Source organism: Lonchura striata, chromosome 37 (genome assembly GCF_046129695.1).
Source record: "Lonchura striata isolate bLonStr1 chromosome 37, bLonStr1.mat, whole genome shotgun sequence".
Lineage (NCBI taxonomy): Eukaryota > Metazoa > Chordata > Aves > Passeriformes > Estrildidae > Lonchura > Lonchura striata.
In genome coordinates this window covers 187,604-204,797 of record NC_134639.1, presented here as the reverse complement: position 1 = coordinate 204,797, position 17,194 = coordinate 187,604, and the positions used below count along the sequence as shown (strand labels likewise).

The 17,194-nt window shown below is 45.9% G+C and overlaps 1 protein-coding gene across 1 annotated transcript in view; it reads right to left on the bottom strand.

The window, feature by feature from the left end:
* LOC110482496 (glutamate receptor ionotropic, kainate 5) overlaps positions 1-17,194 on the bottom strand; it is a 39,625-nt gene that overhangs the window by 11,705 nt on the left and 10,726 nt on the right. The window contains exons 6-12 of the mRNA XM_077789784.1: positions 15,485-15,538; positions 14,721-14,882; positions 10,640-10,792; positions 6,242-6,346; positions 5,472-5,579; positions 3,487-4,170; positions 154-267 (exon numbers count right to left, since the gene is read on the bottom strand). Coding sequence (XP_077645910.1) covers positions 154-267; positions 3,487-4,170; positions 5,472-5,579; positions 6,242-6,346; positions 10,640-10,792; positions 14,721-14,882; positions 15,485-15,538 — 1,380 coding nt within the window. The remainder of the gene's footprint in view (positions 1-153; positions 268-3,486; positions 4,171-5,471; positions 5,580-6,241; positions 6,347-10,639; positions 10,793-14,720; positions 14,883-15,484; positions 15,539-17,194) is intronic.

The following is a 17,194-nucleotide window of genomic DNA, read 5'->3' as shown; positions in this document are numbered from 1 at the left end:
CCAATCCCCAATCCCAAATTCCCAAATCCCAAATTCCCAAATCCCAAATTCCCGATCCGTACCATGTGCACGCGGTACAGGATGCTGATCCCCAATCCCCAATCCCAAATTCCCAAATTCCCAAATTCCCAATCCCAAATTCCCGATCCGTACCATGTGCACGCGGTACAGGATGCTGATTCCCAGCGTCATGAAGGGCTTGGAGAAGTCGATCACCTTCTCCCGCTCGGCCGTGATGGTGAACGCCGCCACCGCCAGGTCGGCTTTCTGGAACCCCAAAATATCCCGGGATTGGAATCCCCGGATGCCAAAATATCCCGGGATTTATATCCCCTGGAACCCCAAAATATCCCGGGATTTATATCTCCCAAACGCCAAAATATCCCGGGATTTGAATAGCCCGGAACGCCAAAATATCCCGGGATTTAAATAGCCCGGAACCCCAAAATATCCCAGGATTTTAATCCCCCGGAACCCCAAAATATCCCGGGATTTAAATAGCCCGGAACCCCAAAACATCCCAGGATTTGAATAGCCCAAACCCCAGAATATCCCGGGATTTGAATCCCCCAAACGCCAAAATATCCCGGGATTTGAATAGCCCGGAACGCCAAAATATCCCGGGATTTAAATAGCCCGGAACCCCAAAATATCCCGGGATTTGAATAGCCCAAACCCCAGAATATCCCGGGATTTATATCCCCTGGAACCCCAAAATATCCCGGGATTTATATCCCCCAAACGCCAAAATATCCCGGGATTTGAATAGCCCAAACCCCAAAATATCCCGGGATTTAAATAGCCCCGAACCCCAAAATATCCCAGGATTTGAATAGCCCAAACCCCAGAATATCCCGGGATTTTAATCCCTCGGAACCCCAAAATATCCCGGGATTTATATCCCCCGAACCCCAAAATATCCCGGGATTTGAATCCCCCGGAACCCCAAAATATCCCTGGATTTAAATAGCCTGGAACCCCAAAACATCCCGGGATTTGAATAGCCCAAACCCCAGAATATCCCGGGATTTGAATCCCCCAAACGCCAAAATATCCCGGGATTTGAATAGCCCGAACCCCAAAACATCCCAGGATTTGAATCCCCCGGAACCCCAAAATATCTCGGGATTTGAATAGCCCGGAACCCCAAAATATCCCGGGATTTGAATCCCCAGAACCCCAAAATATCTCGGGATTTGAATAGCCCAGAACCCCAAAATATCCCGGGATTTGAATCCCCTGGAACCCCAAAATATCCTGGGATTTTAATCCCCTGGAACCCCAAAATATCCTGGGATTTAAATCCCCTGGAACCCCAAAATATCCCGGGATTTAAATCCCCCCGAACCCCAAAAAAATTCCCAGTGGGAATTTCCCCAGTGGGATTTTCCCAGTGGCATTTTTGTTACGGGATTTTCATTACGGGATTTCCCCAGGGATTCTCCCAGTGGGAATTTCCCCAGTGGGATTTTCATGATGGGATTTTCATTATGAGAATTTCCCCAATGGAATTTTCCCTGTGGGAATTTCCCCAGTGGGATTTTCGTTATGGGATTTTCCCCAGTGGGATTTCTCTTACGGGAATTTTCAATACCGGATTTCCCCAGGGGTTCTCACACGGGAATTTCCCCAGTGGGATTTTTCCCAGTGGGATTTCTCTTATGGGAATTTTCAATACAGGATTTCCCCAAGGGTTCCCCTGCGGGAATTTCCCCAGTGGGAATTTCCCAGTGGGATTTTCGTTATGGGATTTTCCCAGTGGCATTTCCGTTATAGGATTTTCCCAATGGGATTTCTGTTATGGGATTTTCCCCAATGGGATTTTCATTACGGGATTTTCATTATGGGATTTTTCCCAATGGGATTTTCATTATGGGATTTTCCCAATGGGATTTCTGTTATGGAATTTTTCCCAATGGGATTTCTGTTATGGGATTTTTCCCAATGGAATTTTCATTACGGGATTTTCCCCAATGGGATTTTCATTACGGGATTTTCCCCAATGGGATTTTCCCCAATGGGATTTTTCCCAATGGGATTTTCATTACAGGATTTTCATTACGGGATGTTCCCCAATGGGATTTTCCCCAATGGAATTTTCATTGCGGGGTTTTCCCCAATGGGATTTTCCCCAATGGGATTTTTCCCAATGGGATTTCTGTTATGGGATTTTCCCCAATGGGATTTTCGTTACGGGATTTTCCCCAATGGGATTTCTGTTATGGGATTTTCCCCAATGGGATTTCCCAATGGGATTTTCCCCAATGGGATTTCTGTTATGGGATTTTTCCCAATGGAATTTTCATTACGGGATTTTCCCCAATGGGATTTCTGTTATGGGATTTTTCCCAATGGGATTTTCATCACGGGATTTTCATTATGAGATTTTTCCCAATGGGATTTTCCCCAATGGAATTTTCGTTACGGCATTTTCCCCAATGGGATTTTTCCCAATGGAATTTTCGTTACGGGATTTTCCCCAAAAGGATTTCTGTTGTGGGATTTTTCCCAATGGAATTTTCATTACGGGATTTTCCCCAATGGGATTTTTCCCAATGGGATTTTCATTACAGGATTTTCATTACGGGATGTTCCCCAATGGGATTTCTGTTATGGGATTTTCCCCAATGGGATTTTCCCCAATGGGATTTTCATTACGGGATTTTCCCCAATGGGATTTTCCCCAATGGCATTTCTGTTATGGGATTTTTCCCAATGGGATTTTCGTTATGGGATGTTCCCCAATGGGATTTTTGTTATGGGATTTTTCCCAATGGGATTTTCGTTACGGGATGTTCCCCAATGGGATTTTCATTACGGGATTTTCATTATGAGATTTTTCCCAATGGGATTTTCCCCAATGGAATTTTCATTGCGGGGTTTTCCCCAATGGGATTTTCCCCAATGGGATTTTTCCCAATGGGATTTTCATTACGGGATTTTCATTACGGGATTTTCCCCAATGGGATTTTCCCCAATGGAATTTTCGTTACGGGGTTTTCCCCAATGGGATTTCTGTTATGGGATTTTCCCAATGGGATTTCTGTTACGGGATTTTCCCCAATGGGATTTTCATTACGGGATTTTCCCCAATGGGATTTTCCCCAATGGAATTTTCGTTACGGGATTTTCCCCAATGGGATTTCTGTTATGGGATTTTCCCCAATGGGATTTTCGTTACGGGATTTTCCCCAATGGGATTTCTGTTATGGGATTTTCCCCAATGGGATTTTCGTTACGGGATTTTCCCCAATGGGATTTCCCAATGGGATTTTCCCCAATGGGATTTCTGTTATGGGATTTTTCCCAATGGAATTTTCATTACGGGGTTTTCCCCAATGGGATTTTCATTACGGTATTTTCATTATGGGATTTTCCCCAATGGGATTTTTCCCAATGGGATTTTCGTTACGGGATGTTCCCCAATGGGATTTTCGTTCCGGATTTTCGTTACGGATTCCCCAGGGTTCCCCCGCGGGGCCGTACCCGGTTGATGAGCTCGCCCACCATGCCGGTCCAGGAGCCGTTGGGCTCGGGCGCGCCGTAGAGCCCGTCCTCCACCAGCTTGATGTGGAAGCGGAACTTGAGCAGCGCCGCCAGCTCCCGCAGCATGTCCACGCAGAACCCCTCGTAGCGCTCGGCGCCGCCCGCGCCGCCCACCCGCATCACGTACGGGTTCTCCTGGAATTCGGGATCAGGGACTCGGGATTTGGGGTCAGGGATGTGGGATTTGGGGGTGGGATCGGTCAGTGGGGTGTGGGATCGGTCACTGTCCACGCAGAACCCCTCGTAGCGCTCGGCGCCGCCCACCCGCATCACGTACGGGTTCTCCTGGAATTCGGGACACGGGATTCGGGATTTGGGATTGGTCAGTGGGATTTGGGGGGTGGGAATGGTCAGGGGGGTGTGGGATCGGTCACTGTCCACGCAGAACCCCTCGTAGCGCTCGGCGCCGCCCGCGCCGCCCACCCGCATCACGTACGGGTTCTCCTGGAATTCGGGATACGGGATTTGGGATCCGTCAGTGGGATTTGGGATTTGGGATTTGGGATTTGGGATCTGGGGGGTGGGAATGGTCAGTGGGACACAGGAATGGTCACTGTCCACGCAGAACCCCTCGTAGCGCTCGGCGCCGCCCGCGCCGCCCACCCGCATCACGTACGGGTTCTCCTGGAATTCGGGATCAGGGATTCGGGATCCGTCAGTGGGATTTGGGATCGGTCAGTGGGATTTGGGGGGTGGGAATGGTCAGTGGGGTGTGGGATCGGTCACTGTCCACGCAGAACCCCTCGTAGCACTCTCCTGGAATTCGGGATCATGGATACGGGATTTGGGATCGGTCAGTGGGATTTGGGATCGGTCGGTGGGATTTGGGGAGTGGGAATGGTCAGTGGGACACAGGAATGGTCACTGTCCACGCAGAACCCCTCGTAGCGCTCTCCTGGAATTCGGGATCAGGGATTTGGGATACGAGGTTTGGGATTTGGGATCGGTCAGTGGGACACGGGAATGGTCAGTGGGATTGGTCAGTGCGGTGTGGGATTGGTCAGGGACACTCTGATGGTAACCAGTTCCCTCCCAGTTCCTCCCAGTTCCCTCCCAGTCCCTCCCAGTCCATCCCAGTCCCTCCCAGTCCATCCCAGTCCCTCCCAGTCCCTTCCAGTCCCTCCCAGTCCCTCCCAGTCCCTCCCAGTCCCCTCCCAGTTCCTCCCAGTCCATACCAGTCCCTCCCAGTCCCTCCCAGTCCCTCCCAGTCCCTCCCAGTTCCTCCCAGTTCCCTCCCAGTTCCCTCCCAGTTCCCTCCCAGTCCCTCCCAGTCCCCTCCCAGTTCCTCCCAGTCCATCCCAGTCCATCCCAGTCCCTCCCAGTCCATCCCAGTCCCTTCCAGTCCCTCCCAGTCCCTCCCAGTCCCTCCCAGTCCATCCCAGTCCCTCCCAGTTCCTCCCAGTTCCCTCCCAGTTCCCTCCCAGTCCATCCCAGTCCCTCCCAGTTCCCTCCCAGTCCCTCCCAGTTCCCTCCCAGTTCCTCCCAGTTCCCTCCCAGTTCCCTCCCAGTCCCTCCCAGTTCCTCCCAGTTCCCTCCCAGTTCCTCCCAGTTCCCTCCCAGTTCCCTCCCAGTCCCTCCCAGTTCCTCCCAGTTCCCTCCCAGTTCCCTCCCAGTCCCTCCCAGTCCCTCCCAGTTCCTTCCAGTTCCTTCCCAGTTCCCCCCAGTTCCCCCCAATCCCTCCCAGTCCCTCCCAGTCCCTCCCAGTTCCCTCCCAGTCCCCCCAAATCCCTCCCAGTCCCCTCCCAGTTCCCTCCCACTCCCTCCCAGTCCATCCCAGTCCCCGATATCTCCGCCCCAGTCCCTCCCAGTCCCTCCCAGTTCCCCCAAATCCCTCCCAGTTCCCCCCCAGTCCCTCCCAGTCCCCCCAAACCCCCTCCCAGTCCCCCCCGCCCCGTCCCGGTGCCGCCCAGTGCTCCCAGTCTGACCAGTATGGTGGTGATGATCAGGGTTTTGTTGGCCAGGCTGTCCGAGGCGTTCAGGGCCAGCGTGGCCTCGTCCATGGCCAGCGTCCGGTTGGAGAACCAGACCCCCACCTGGGCGGGGTCAGTGGTCAGGGGCGGGGCCCGGGGCGTGGTCAGTGGTCAGGGGCGGGGCCACACCAGGTGTGGCCATTGGGGGTCACTCAAGGTCACTCGGGGTCACTCAGGGGTCACTCGGGGTCACTCATTGGTCACTCAGGGGTCCCCCAGGGGTCACTGAGGGGTCACTCAGGGTCACTCAGGGTCACTCATTGGTCACTCAGGGGTCACTCAGGGTTATCCCTTGGTCACCCAGGGGTCACTCAGGGTCACTCAGGGGTCACTCGGGGTCACTCGGGGGTCACTCGGGGTCAGTCACAGTCACTCAGGGTCACTCAGGGTCACTCAGGGTCACTCAGGGGTCACTCGGGGTCACTCAGGGTCACTCATTGGTCACTCGGGGTCACTCACTGGTCACTCAGGGTCACTCACGGTCACTCAGGGTCACTCATTGGTCAGTCATTGGTCAGTCATTGGTCACTCATTGGTCACTCAGGGGTCACTCATTGGTCACTCAAGGTCACTCATTGGTCACCCAGGGGTCACTCATTGGTCACTCATTGGTCACTCAGGGGTCACTCAGGGGTCACTCATTGGTCACTCAGGGTCACTCATTGGTCACTCATTGGTCACCCAGGGGTCACTCATTGGTCACTCAGGGGTCACGCGGGGGTCACCTCGCGGTGCCCGTCCCGGCCCTTCTCCAGCACCCGCAGGCTGTAGTTGGTTCTCTGCCCTTTGCTGTTGAACTCCACGCGCCCCGTCAGCCCGTCGTACTCCACCTGGGACGGCCCAAACGCCCCAAAACCCGCTGAAAACACCCCAAAAACCTCCCCAAAACACCCCAAAAATAACCCCCAAAACCCGCTGAAAACACCCCAAAAACGCTCCCCAAAACACCCCAAAACCCGCTGAAAACACCCCAGAAACGCTCCCCAAAATACCACAAAATAACCCCCAAAACCCGCTGAAAACACCCCAGAAACCTCCCCAAAACACCCCAAAAATAACCCCCAAAACCCGCTGAAAACACCCCAAAAACGCTCCCCAAAACACCCCAAAACCCGCTGAAAACACCCCAGAAACACTCCCCAAAACACCCCAAAACCCGCTGAAAACACCCCAAAAACGCTCCCCAAAACACCCCAAAAATAACCCCCAAAACCCGCTGAAAACACCCCAAAAACGCTCCTCAAAGTAGCACAAAATAACCCCAAAATAACCCCCAAAATACCCTGAAAAATCCCTTCAAAACGCCCCAAAACCCGCTGAAAACACCCCAAAAACGCTCCCCAAAACAGCACAAAACCCGCTGAAAACACCCCAAAAATGTTCCCCAAAATACCCCAAAAATAACCCCCAAAACCCACTGAAAACACCCCAAAAACCTCCCCAAAACGCCCCAAAACCCGCTGAAAACACCCCAAAAACCTCCCCAAAACACCCCAAAAATAACCCCCAAAACCCGCTGAAAACACCCCAAAAACCTCCCCAAAACACCCCAAAAATAACCCCCAAAACCCGCTGAAAACACCCCAAAAACCTCCCCAAAACACCCCAAAACCCGCTGAAAACACCCCAGAAACGCTCCCCAAAATAGCACAAAAATAACCCCCAAAACCCGCTGAAAACACCCCAAAAACCTCCCCAAAACACCCCAAAACCCGCTGAAAACACCCCAAAACGTCCCCAAAACACCCCAAAACCCGCTGAAAACACCCCAAAAACGCTCCCCAAAACGCCCCAAAAATAACCCCCAAAACCCGCTGAAAACACCCCAGAAACCTCCCCAAAACACCCCAAAAATAACCCCCAAAACCCGCTGAAAACACCCCAAAAACGCTCCCCAAAACACCCCAAAACCCGCTGAAAACACCCCAGAAACGCTCCCCAAAACAGCACAAAATAACCCCAAAATACCCTGAAAAATCCCTTCAAATCGCCCCAAAACCCGCTGAAAACACCCCAAAACCGCTCCCCAAAATAGCACAAAATAACCCCAAAATAACCCCCAAAATACCCTGAAAAATCCCTTCAAAACGCCCCAAAACCCGCTGAAAACACCCCAAAAACGCTCCCCAAAACACCCCAAAAATAACCCCCAAAATACAAAAAAATACCCCAAAAATATCCAAAAAACCAGCCAAAATACCCAAAAATAACAGCCAAAATAACAGCCAAAATAACAGCCAAAATAACAGCCAAAATATGCCAAAATAACAGAAATACCCCAAAAATGCCCAAAAATGCCCCAAAACAGCAGGGAGGCTCCTGGGGTTTTTCAGGGTTGTTTTTGGGGTTGTTTTGGGGGTTTTTAGGGTTTTTTTTTTCCGGGATGTTTTTTGGGCATTTTTGGGGCTGTTTTGGGCTGTTTTCAGGCTGGTTTTTTTTTTGGTTTTTGGGCATTTTTCGGCCTGTTTTGGGCTGGTTTTTGGGCTGTTTTTTTGGGTTTTTCGGGCTGGTTTTGGGCTGGTTTTTGAGCTGGTTTTGGGTTGTTTTTCAGGCTGTTTTTGGGCATTTTTTGGCCTGTTTTTTTGGTTTTTCCGGGCATTTTCTGGCCTGTTTTGGCCTGTTTTTTGGCCTGTTTTTTTGGGTTTTTCGGCCTGTTTTGGGCTGTTTTTCGGGCTGTTTTTTTGGGTTTTTCGGGCTGTTTTTCAGACTGTTTTTCGGGCTGTTGTTTTGGTTTCTCCAGGCATTTTTCAGCCTGTTTTGGGCTGTTTTTTGGGCTGGTTTTTTTTTTTGTTTTTCCGGGCTGTTTTTGGGCTGTTTTTCGGGCTGTTTTTTGGTTTTTTCGGGCCATTTTGGGCTGTTTTTCGGGCTGTTTTGGGCTGTTTTTCGGGCTGGTTTTTTTGTTTTTTCGGCCTGTTTTGGGCTGTTTTTCGGCCTGTTTTGGGCTGTTTTTCAGGCTGTTTTTCTGGGCTGTTTTTCAGGCTGTTTTTTTAATTTCTCTGGGCATTTTTTGGCCTGTTTCGGGCTGTTTTTGGGCTGTTTTTTGTTTTTCGGGCTGTTTTTTGTTTCTTCATGCTGTTTTTTGTTTTTCCGGCTGTTTTTTTGTTTTTTCAGGCTGTTTTTTGTTTTTTTCAGGCTGTTTTTTGTTTTTCTGGCTGTTTTTTGTTTTTTCTGGCTGTTTTTTGTTTTTTTCAGGCTGTTTTTTGTTTTTCGGGCTGATATTTTGATTTTTCTGGGCAATTTTTGGCCTGTTTTGGGCTGTTTTTTGGCTGTTTTTTGGCCGTTTCCGGGCTGTTTTTTGTGTATTTTCCAGGCTGTTTTTTGGGTGTTTTCAGGCTGGTTTTGGGTATTTTCCGGGCTGTTTTTTGGCTGTTTTTCGGCCGTTTTCGGTCTGTTTTTTGTTTTTTGGGCTGGTTTTTAGTTTTTTTGGCTGTTTTTTGTTTTTCATGCTGTTTTTTGTTTTTCCGGCTGTTTTTCGTTTTTTCAGCCTGTTTCGTGCTGTTTTTTCGGGCTGTTTTTTGTTTTTTCGGGCTGTTTTTTGGGGTTTTTTGCTGTTTTTTTTTTCATGCTGTTTTTTTGTTTTTCCGGCTGTTTTTGGTTTTTTTGGCTGTTTTTTGGTTTTTTTGGGTTGTTTTTTGGGTTTTTTGGCTGGTTTTTTTTTTGTTTTTCATGCTGTTTTTTGTTTTTTTGGCTGTTTTTTGGTTTTTCAGGCTGGTTTTGGGTATTTTCCGGGCTGTTTTTTGGCTGGTTTTTGGCCGTTTCCGGGCTGTTTTTAGTATATTTTCCGGGCTGTTTTTTGGGTGTTTTCAGGGTGGTTTTGGGTATTTCCTGGGCTGTTTTTTGGCTGTTTTTTGGCTGTTTTTTGGCCGTTTCCGGGCTGTTTTTTGGGTGTTTTCAGGCTGGTTTTGGGTATTTCCCGGGCTGTTTTTTGGCTGTTTTTTGTGTATTTCCTGGGCTGTTTTTTGGCTGTTTTCGGGCTGTTTTTTGGGTATTTCCCGGGCTGTTTTTTGGGTATTTTCCGGGCTGTTTTTTGGCCGTTTCCGGGCTGTTTTTTGGGTGTTTTCAGGCTGGTTTTGTGTATTTTCCGGGCTGTTTTTTGGCTGTTTTTTGGGTGTTTCCAGGCTGTTTTTTGTGTATTTTCCGGGCTGTTTTTTGGCTGTTTTTTGGGTATTTTCCGGGCTGTTTTTTGGCTGTTTTTTGGCCGTTTTCAGGCTGTTTTTGGGTATTTCCCGGGCTGTTTTTTGGCTGTTTTTTGGGTATTTTCCGGGCTGTTTTTTGGGTATTTTCCGGGCTGTTTTTTGGCCGTTTTCGGGCTGTTTTTTGTGTATTTTCTGGGCTTTTTTTTGGCTGTTTTTTGGCTGTTTTTTGGCCGTTTTCGGGCTGTTTTTTGGGTATTTTCCGGGCTGTTTTTTGGCTGTTTTTTGGCTGTTTTTTGTGTATTTTCTGGGCTGTTTTTTGGCTGTTTTTTGGCTGTTTTTTGGCCGTTTTCGGGCTGTTTTTTGGGTATTTCCCGGCTGTTTTTTGGCTGTTTTTTGGCCGTTTCCAGGCTGTTTTTTGTGTATTTTCCAGGCTGTTTTTTGTGTATTTTCCAGGCTGTTTTTTGGCTGTTTTGAGGCTGGTTTTGTGTATTTTCCGGGCTGTTTTTTGGCTGTTTTTTGGCCGTTTCCGGGCTGGTTTTTGGGTATTTCCCGGGCTGTTTTTTGGGTATTTTCCGGGCTGTTTTTTGGGTGTTTTCAGGCTGGTTTTGTGTATTTTCCGGGCTGTTTTTTGGCTGTTTTTTGGGTGTTTCCAGGCTGTTTTTTGTGTATTTTCCGGGCTGTTTTTTGGCTGTTTTTTGGGTATTTTCCGGGCTGTTTTTTGGCTGTTTTTTGGCCGTTTTCAGGCTGTTTTTTGGGTATTTCCCGGCTGTTTTTTGGCTGTTTTTTGGCCGTTTTCAGGCTGTTTTTTGGCTGTTTTCCGGGCTGTTTTTCCGGCTGTTTTTTGGCCGTTTTCGGGCTGTTTTTTGGGTATTTCCCGGCTGTTTTTTGGCTGTTTTTTGGCCGTTTCCGGGCTGTTTTTTGGGTATTTCCCGGCTGTTTTTGGCTGTTTTTTGGCCGTTTTCGGGCTGTTTTTTGGCTTTTGCTCACCATGCGCAGGTAGTTCATCAGGCTGGTGCCGTGGGGCCAGATGCCGGGCGCGGCGCAGGCCAGCGGCCGCCCGCCGATCTCCTGGCTGCGGTTCAGCTCCCGCACGGCGCCCACCACCACGTGCACGGCGTCGAAGAGCAGCGCGGCCGACAGCTGCGCCACCGGGGACACTTTTCTCAACTTTTTACCACTTTTTGCCTTTTTTTGTCCATTTTTTGGTCATTTTTTGGCAATTTTTTGTCAATTTTTTGTCATTTTTTGGCAAGTTTTTTGTCATTTTTTGGCAATTTTTTCTCAATTTTTTGGTCATTTTTTGTCACTTTTTGTCCATTCCACCACCACGTGCACGGCGTCGAAGAGCAGCGCGGCCGACAGCTGCGCCACCGGGGACACCTTTTCTCAACTTTTTACCACTTTTTGTCATTTATTAGTCCATTTTTTTGTCATTTTTTGGCAATTTTTTGTCAATTTTTTTGTCATTTTTTTGTCCATTTTTTTGTCATTTTTTTGGCAATTTTTTGTCAATTTTTTGGTCATTTTTTGTCACTCTTCGTCCATTTTTTGTCATTTTTTTGGTCTTTTTTTTGTCAATTTTTTAGTCTTTTTTTTTTGTCAATTTTTTGGTCATTTTTTGTCACTCTTCGTCCATTTTTTATCATTTTTTTGGTCTTTTTTTTTTGTCAATTTTTTAGTCTTTTTTTTGTCAATTTTTTTGTCATTTTTTGTCACTCTGTCCATTTTTTATCATTTTTTTGGTCTTTTTTTTTGTAAATTTTTTTGTCATTTTTTTCCAATTTTTTTGTCATTTTTTGTCACTCTTTGTCCATTTTTTATCATTTTTTGTCCTTTTTTTTGTCAATTTTTTATCTTTTTTTTTGTCCATTTTTTGTCAATTCTTTTATCATTTTTTGTCACTCTTTGTCCATTTTTTGTCATTTTTTGTCCATTCTTTGTCTATTTTTTTGTCATTTTTTGTCACTTTTTGTCCATTCCACCACCACGTGCACGGCGTCGAAGAGCAGCGCGGCCGACAGCTGCGCCACCGGGGACACCTTTTCTCAACTTTTTACCACTTTTTGTCTTTTTTTGTCCATTTTTTTGTCATTTTTTGGCAATTTTTTGTCAATTTTTTTGTCATTTTTTGTCAATTTTTTGGTCATTTTTTGTCATTTTTTTGTCCATTTTTTTGTCATTTTTTGGCAATTTTTTGTCAATTTTTTTGTCATTTTTTGTCACTCTTCGTCCATTTTTTATCATTTTTTGTCTTTTTTTTGTCAATTTTTTATCTTTTTTTTTGTCCATTTTTTGTCAATTTTTTTGTCAATTTTTTGTCACTCTTTGTCCATTTTTTATCATTTTTTTATCTTTTTTTTTGTCTTTTTTTTTTTGTCAATTTTTTGGTCATTTTTTGTCATTCTTCATCCATTTTTTATCATTTTTTGGTCTTTTTTTGTCAATTTTTTGGTCATTTTTTGTCAATTTTTTGGTCATTTTTTGTCACTCTTTGTCCATTTTTTATCATTTTTTGTCTTTTTTTTGTCAATTTTTTTGTCATTTTTTTGTCAATTTTTTTGTCATTTTTTGGAAATTTTTTGTCAATTTTTTGTCATTTTTTGTCACTCTTCATCCATTTTTTATCATTTTTTGGTCTTTTTTTTTGTCAATTTTTTATCTTTTTTTTTTTGTCCATTTTTTGTCAATTTTTTTATCATTTTTTGTCACTCTTTGTCCATTTTTTACCATTTTTTGTCTTTTTTTTTGTCAATTTTTTTGTCACTTTTTATCACTTTTTGTCCATTCCACCACCACGTGCACGGCGTCGAACAGCAGCGCGGCCGACAGCTGCGCCACCGGGGACACTTTTCTCAACTTTTTACCACTTTTTGTCTTTTTTTCTCCATTTTTTTGTCATTTTTTTGGCAATTTTTTGTCAATTTTTTGGTCATTTTTTGGCAATTTTTTGTCAATTTTTTTGTCATTTTTTTGTCCATTTTTTTGTCATTTTTTTGGCAATTTTTTGTCAATTTTTTGGTCATTTTTTGTCACTCTTCATCCATATTTTATCATTTTTTTGTCTTTTTTTTTGTCAATTTTTTGGCCTTTTTTTTGTCACTCTTCGTCCATTTTTTATCATTTTTTTGGTCTTTTTTTTGTCAATTTTTTCCAAATTTTTTGTCATTTTTTGTCACTCTTCGTCCATTTTTTATCATTTTTTGTCTTTTTTTTGTCAATTTTTTTGTCATTTTTTTGTCAATTTTTTGGAAATTTTTTGTCAATTTTTTGTCAATTTTTTGTCATTTTTTGTCACTCTTCATCCATTTTTTATCATTTTTTGGTCTTTTTTTTTGTCAATTTTTTATCTTTTTTTTTTGTCCATTTTTTGTCAATTTTTTTATCATTTTTTGTCACTCTTTGTCCATTTTTTACCATTTTTTGTCTTTTTTTTTGTCAATTTTTTTGTCATTTTTTGTCACTTTTTGTCCATTCCACCACCACGTGCACGGCATCGAACAGCAGCGCGGCCGACAGCTGCGCCACCGGGGACACTTTTCTCAACTTTTTACCACTTTTTGTCTTTTTTTCTCCATTTTTTTGTCATTTTTTGGCAATTTTTTGTCAATTTTTTGGTCATTTTTTGGCAATTTTTTGTCAATTTTTTTGTCATTTTTTTGTCCATTTTTTTGTCATTTTTTGGCAATTTTTTGTCAATTTTTTGGTCATTTTTTGTCACTCTTTGTCCATTTTTTATCATTTTTTGGTCTTTTTTTTTGTCAATTTTTTAGTCTTTTTTTTGTCAATTTTTTGGTCATTTTTTGGCAATTTTTTGTCAATTTTTTTGTCATTTTTTGTCACTCTTTGTCCATTTTTCATCATTTTTTTGTCTTTTTTTTTGTCAATTTTTTTGTCTTTTTTTTGTCATTTTTTTTTGTCATTTTTTGTCAATTTTTTGTCAATTTTTTGTCATTTTTTGGTCACTTTTTGTCCATTTTTCATCATTTTTTTGTCTTTTTTTTGTCAATTTTTTTGTCTTTTTTTTGTCAATTTTTTTGTCATTTTTTGGTCAGTTTTTTTCTCGTTTTTTTCTAAAGTTTCTTCCAAGGTTTTTGGGGTCTTTTTTGGTGTCCCCCCTGGATTTTTTGGGATTTTTGGGTTCCCCCCGGGATTTTTGAGGATTTTGGGTCCCCCCCCAGGAGTTTTTGGGTATTTTTGTGTCCCCTCCCAGATTTTTGGGTCCCCCCCAGGGTTTTTGGGTATTTTGGGCTCCCCCTGGGGATTTTTGGGTATTTTGGGGTATTTTTGGGTATTTTTGGGTATTTTTGGGTATTTTGGGGTCGCGCTCACCGCAGGGCCGGGTTCCTCTTGGGGTTTTTTGGGTTCCCCCCGGGATTTTTGGGCTCCCCCTGGGGATTTTGGGGTATTTTGGGTCCCCCCCGGGGTTTTTGAGTATTTTAGGTTCCCCCTGGGGATTTTTGGGTATTTTTGGGTCCCGCCTGGGGTTTTTGGGTATTTTGGGGTCGCGCTCACTGCGGGGTCGGGATCCTCTTGGGGTTTTTTGGGTTCCCCCGGGGGATTTCTGTGTCCTGCCCCAGATTCCCCAATTCCCCCTGGATTTTTGGGTCCCCCCGGGTTTTTTGGGTATTTTTGGGTATTTTTGGGTATTTTTGGGTATTTTTGTGTCCCCTCACAGATTTTTGGGTCCCCCGCAGGGTTTTTGGATATTTTTGGGTCCCCCTGAGATTTTTGGATATTTTGGGGTTGTGTTCACCGCAGGGCCGGGTTCCTCTTGGGGTTTTTTGGGTTCCCCCCGGGATTTTTGGGCTCCCCCTGGGGATTTTTGGGTATTTTGGGTCCCCCCCGGGGTTTTTGGGTATTTTTGGGTATTTTTGGGTACTTTTGGGTATTTTGGGGTCGTGCTCACCGCGGGGCCGGGTTCCTCTTGGGGTTTTTTGGGTTCCCCCGGGGGATTTCTGTGTCCTGCCCCAGATTCCCCAATTCCCCCGGGATTTTTGGGTCCCCCCGGGTTTTTTGGGTATTTTGGGGTATTTTTGGGTACTTTTGGGTATTTTGGGGTCGCGCTCACCGCGGGGCCGGGGTAGGGCCCCAGCTCGCAGCTCTCCCGCCAGGACATGTTGAGGCTGCGCACGAACTCGGGGTAGAAGCGATGGCTCGTGTTGAACATGGAGAAGCCCAAAACGGTGGCCGGGGCGGCCGGCAGCGCGTCCAGCCGCAGCAGCGGGAAGTCCTGCGGGTGTTTTGGGGTAACTTTGGATCATTTTGGGTCATTTGGGGTCATTTGGGGTCATTTGGGGTCATTTTGGGTCATTTTGGGGTCATTTTGGGTGATTTTGGGTCATTTTGGGACATTTGGGGCCATTTTGGGTCATTTTGGGGTCACGGTGGCCGGGGCGGCCGGCAGCGCGTCCAGCCGCAGCAGCGGGAAGTCCTGCCGGCATTTCGGGGGAATTTGGGTCATTTTGGGTCATTTTGGATCATTTTGGGTCATTTTGGGTCATTTTGGGACATTTGGGGTCATTTGGTCACTGGGGGTAAATTGGGGACAGTGGGGTCACCGTGTGGTCAGTGGGGTCACTCAGGGGTCAGTGGTCACTTAGGGTCACTCAGGGTCACTCGGGGGTCAGGGGTCACTCAGGGGTCAGTGGTCACTTAGGGTCACTCAGGGGTCACTCAGGGGTCACTCGGAGTCACTCAGGGTCACTCAGGGGTCAGGGGTCACTCAGGGGTCACTCAGGGGTCAGGGGTCACTCAGGGGTCACTCAGGGTCACTCAGGGTCACTCAGGGTCACTCAGGGGTCAGGGGTCACTCGGGGGTCAGGGGTCACTCACCATGGTGGTCAGGATGTATTTGTAGAACGTCGACGTCATCCCCAGCTCCGAGGCCTGGGGGGCACCAGGGTGGGTCTGACCCCCCCAAATCCCCCAAAATATCACCCCAAAATCCCCCAAAATCACCCCAAAATCACCCCCACATCCCCCAAAATATAACCCCAAAATCCACTAAAATCTCCCCAAAATATCACCCCAAAATCCCCCAAAATCCCCCCAAAATCACCCCCACATCCCCCAAAACATCACCCCAAAATCCACTAAAATGTCCCCCAAAAATCACCCCAAAATCCCCCAAAATCCCCCCAAAATCACCCCCAAATCCCCCAAAACATCACCCCAAAATCCACAAAAATGTCCCCCAAAAATCACCCCAAAATCTCCCAAAATCTGCCCAAAAATTACCCCAAAATCCCCGCAAAAATTAACCCAAAAATTCCCCCAACCTCCCCCAAAAAATTACCCAAAATCTCCCAAAAAAACCCCTCAAAATTCCCCAAAATTCCCCCAAAAAATCACTCAAAAATCTCCCAAAATCCCCCCAAAAAATCACCCCAAAAAATCACACAAAAACCACCAAAAAAATCACCCCAAAATGTCCCAAAATTCCCCAAAAAAAATCACCCAAAAATCTCCCAAAAAAACCCCCAAAATTCCCCAAAATTCCCCCAAAAATCACTCAAAAATCTCCCAAAATTCCCCCCAAAAAATCAGCCAAAAAAATCACCCCAAAAACCCCCCAACTCCTCCCAAAATCCCCCAAAAAAATCAAACCAAAACAGCCCAAAAAATCACACCAAAACCGCCCAAAAATTCACCCCGAAATGTCCCAAAATGCCCCCCAAAAAAATCACCCCAGAGTCTCCCCAAAAAAACCCCAAAATTCCCCAAAATCGCCCCAAAACATCCCAAAAGGCCACTCCAAAATCTCCCAAAAAATGCCTGAAAATCTCCCCAAAACCTCCCCAAAACTCCCCAAATCAACCAAAATTACCCAAAATCCCCCCAAAATATCCCAAAAGGTCACTCTAAAATCTCCTAAAAAATCCCCCAAAATCTCCCCAAAACTCCCCAAATCAACCAAAATTGCCCAAAAATCTCCCCAAAACCTCCCCAAAATTCCCCAAAAACCACCCCAAAATTCCCAAAAATCACCCCAAAATTCTCAAAAACCACCCCAAAATTCCCAAAAATCACCCCAAAATTCCCCAAAATTCCCCAAAACCTCCCCAAAATTCCCCAAAACCTCCCCAAAATTCCCAAAAATCACCCCAAAATTCCCAAAAACCACCCCAAAATTCCCAAAAATCACCCCAAAATTCCCAAAAACCTCCCCAAAATCCCCAAAAACCACCCCAAAATTCCCAAAAACCACCCCAAAATCCCCAAAAACCACCCCAAAATCCCCAAAAACCACCCCAAAATTCCCCAAAACCTCCCCAAAATCCCAAAAACCACCCCAAAATCCCCAAAAATCACCCCAAAATTCCCAAAAACCACCCCAAAATTCCCAAAAACCACCCCAAAATCCCCAAAAATCACCCCAAAATTCCCAAAAAACACCCCAAAATTCCCAAAAACCACCCCAAAATCCCCAAAAATCACCCCAAAATTCCCAAAAACCACCCCAAAATTCCCAAAAACCACCCCAAAATTCCCAAAAATCACCCCAAAATTCCCAAAAACCACCCCAAAATTCCCCAAAACCAC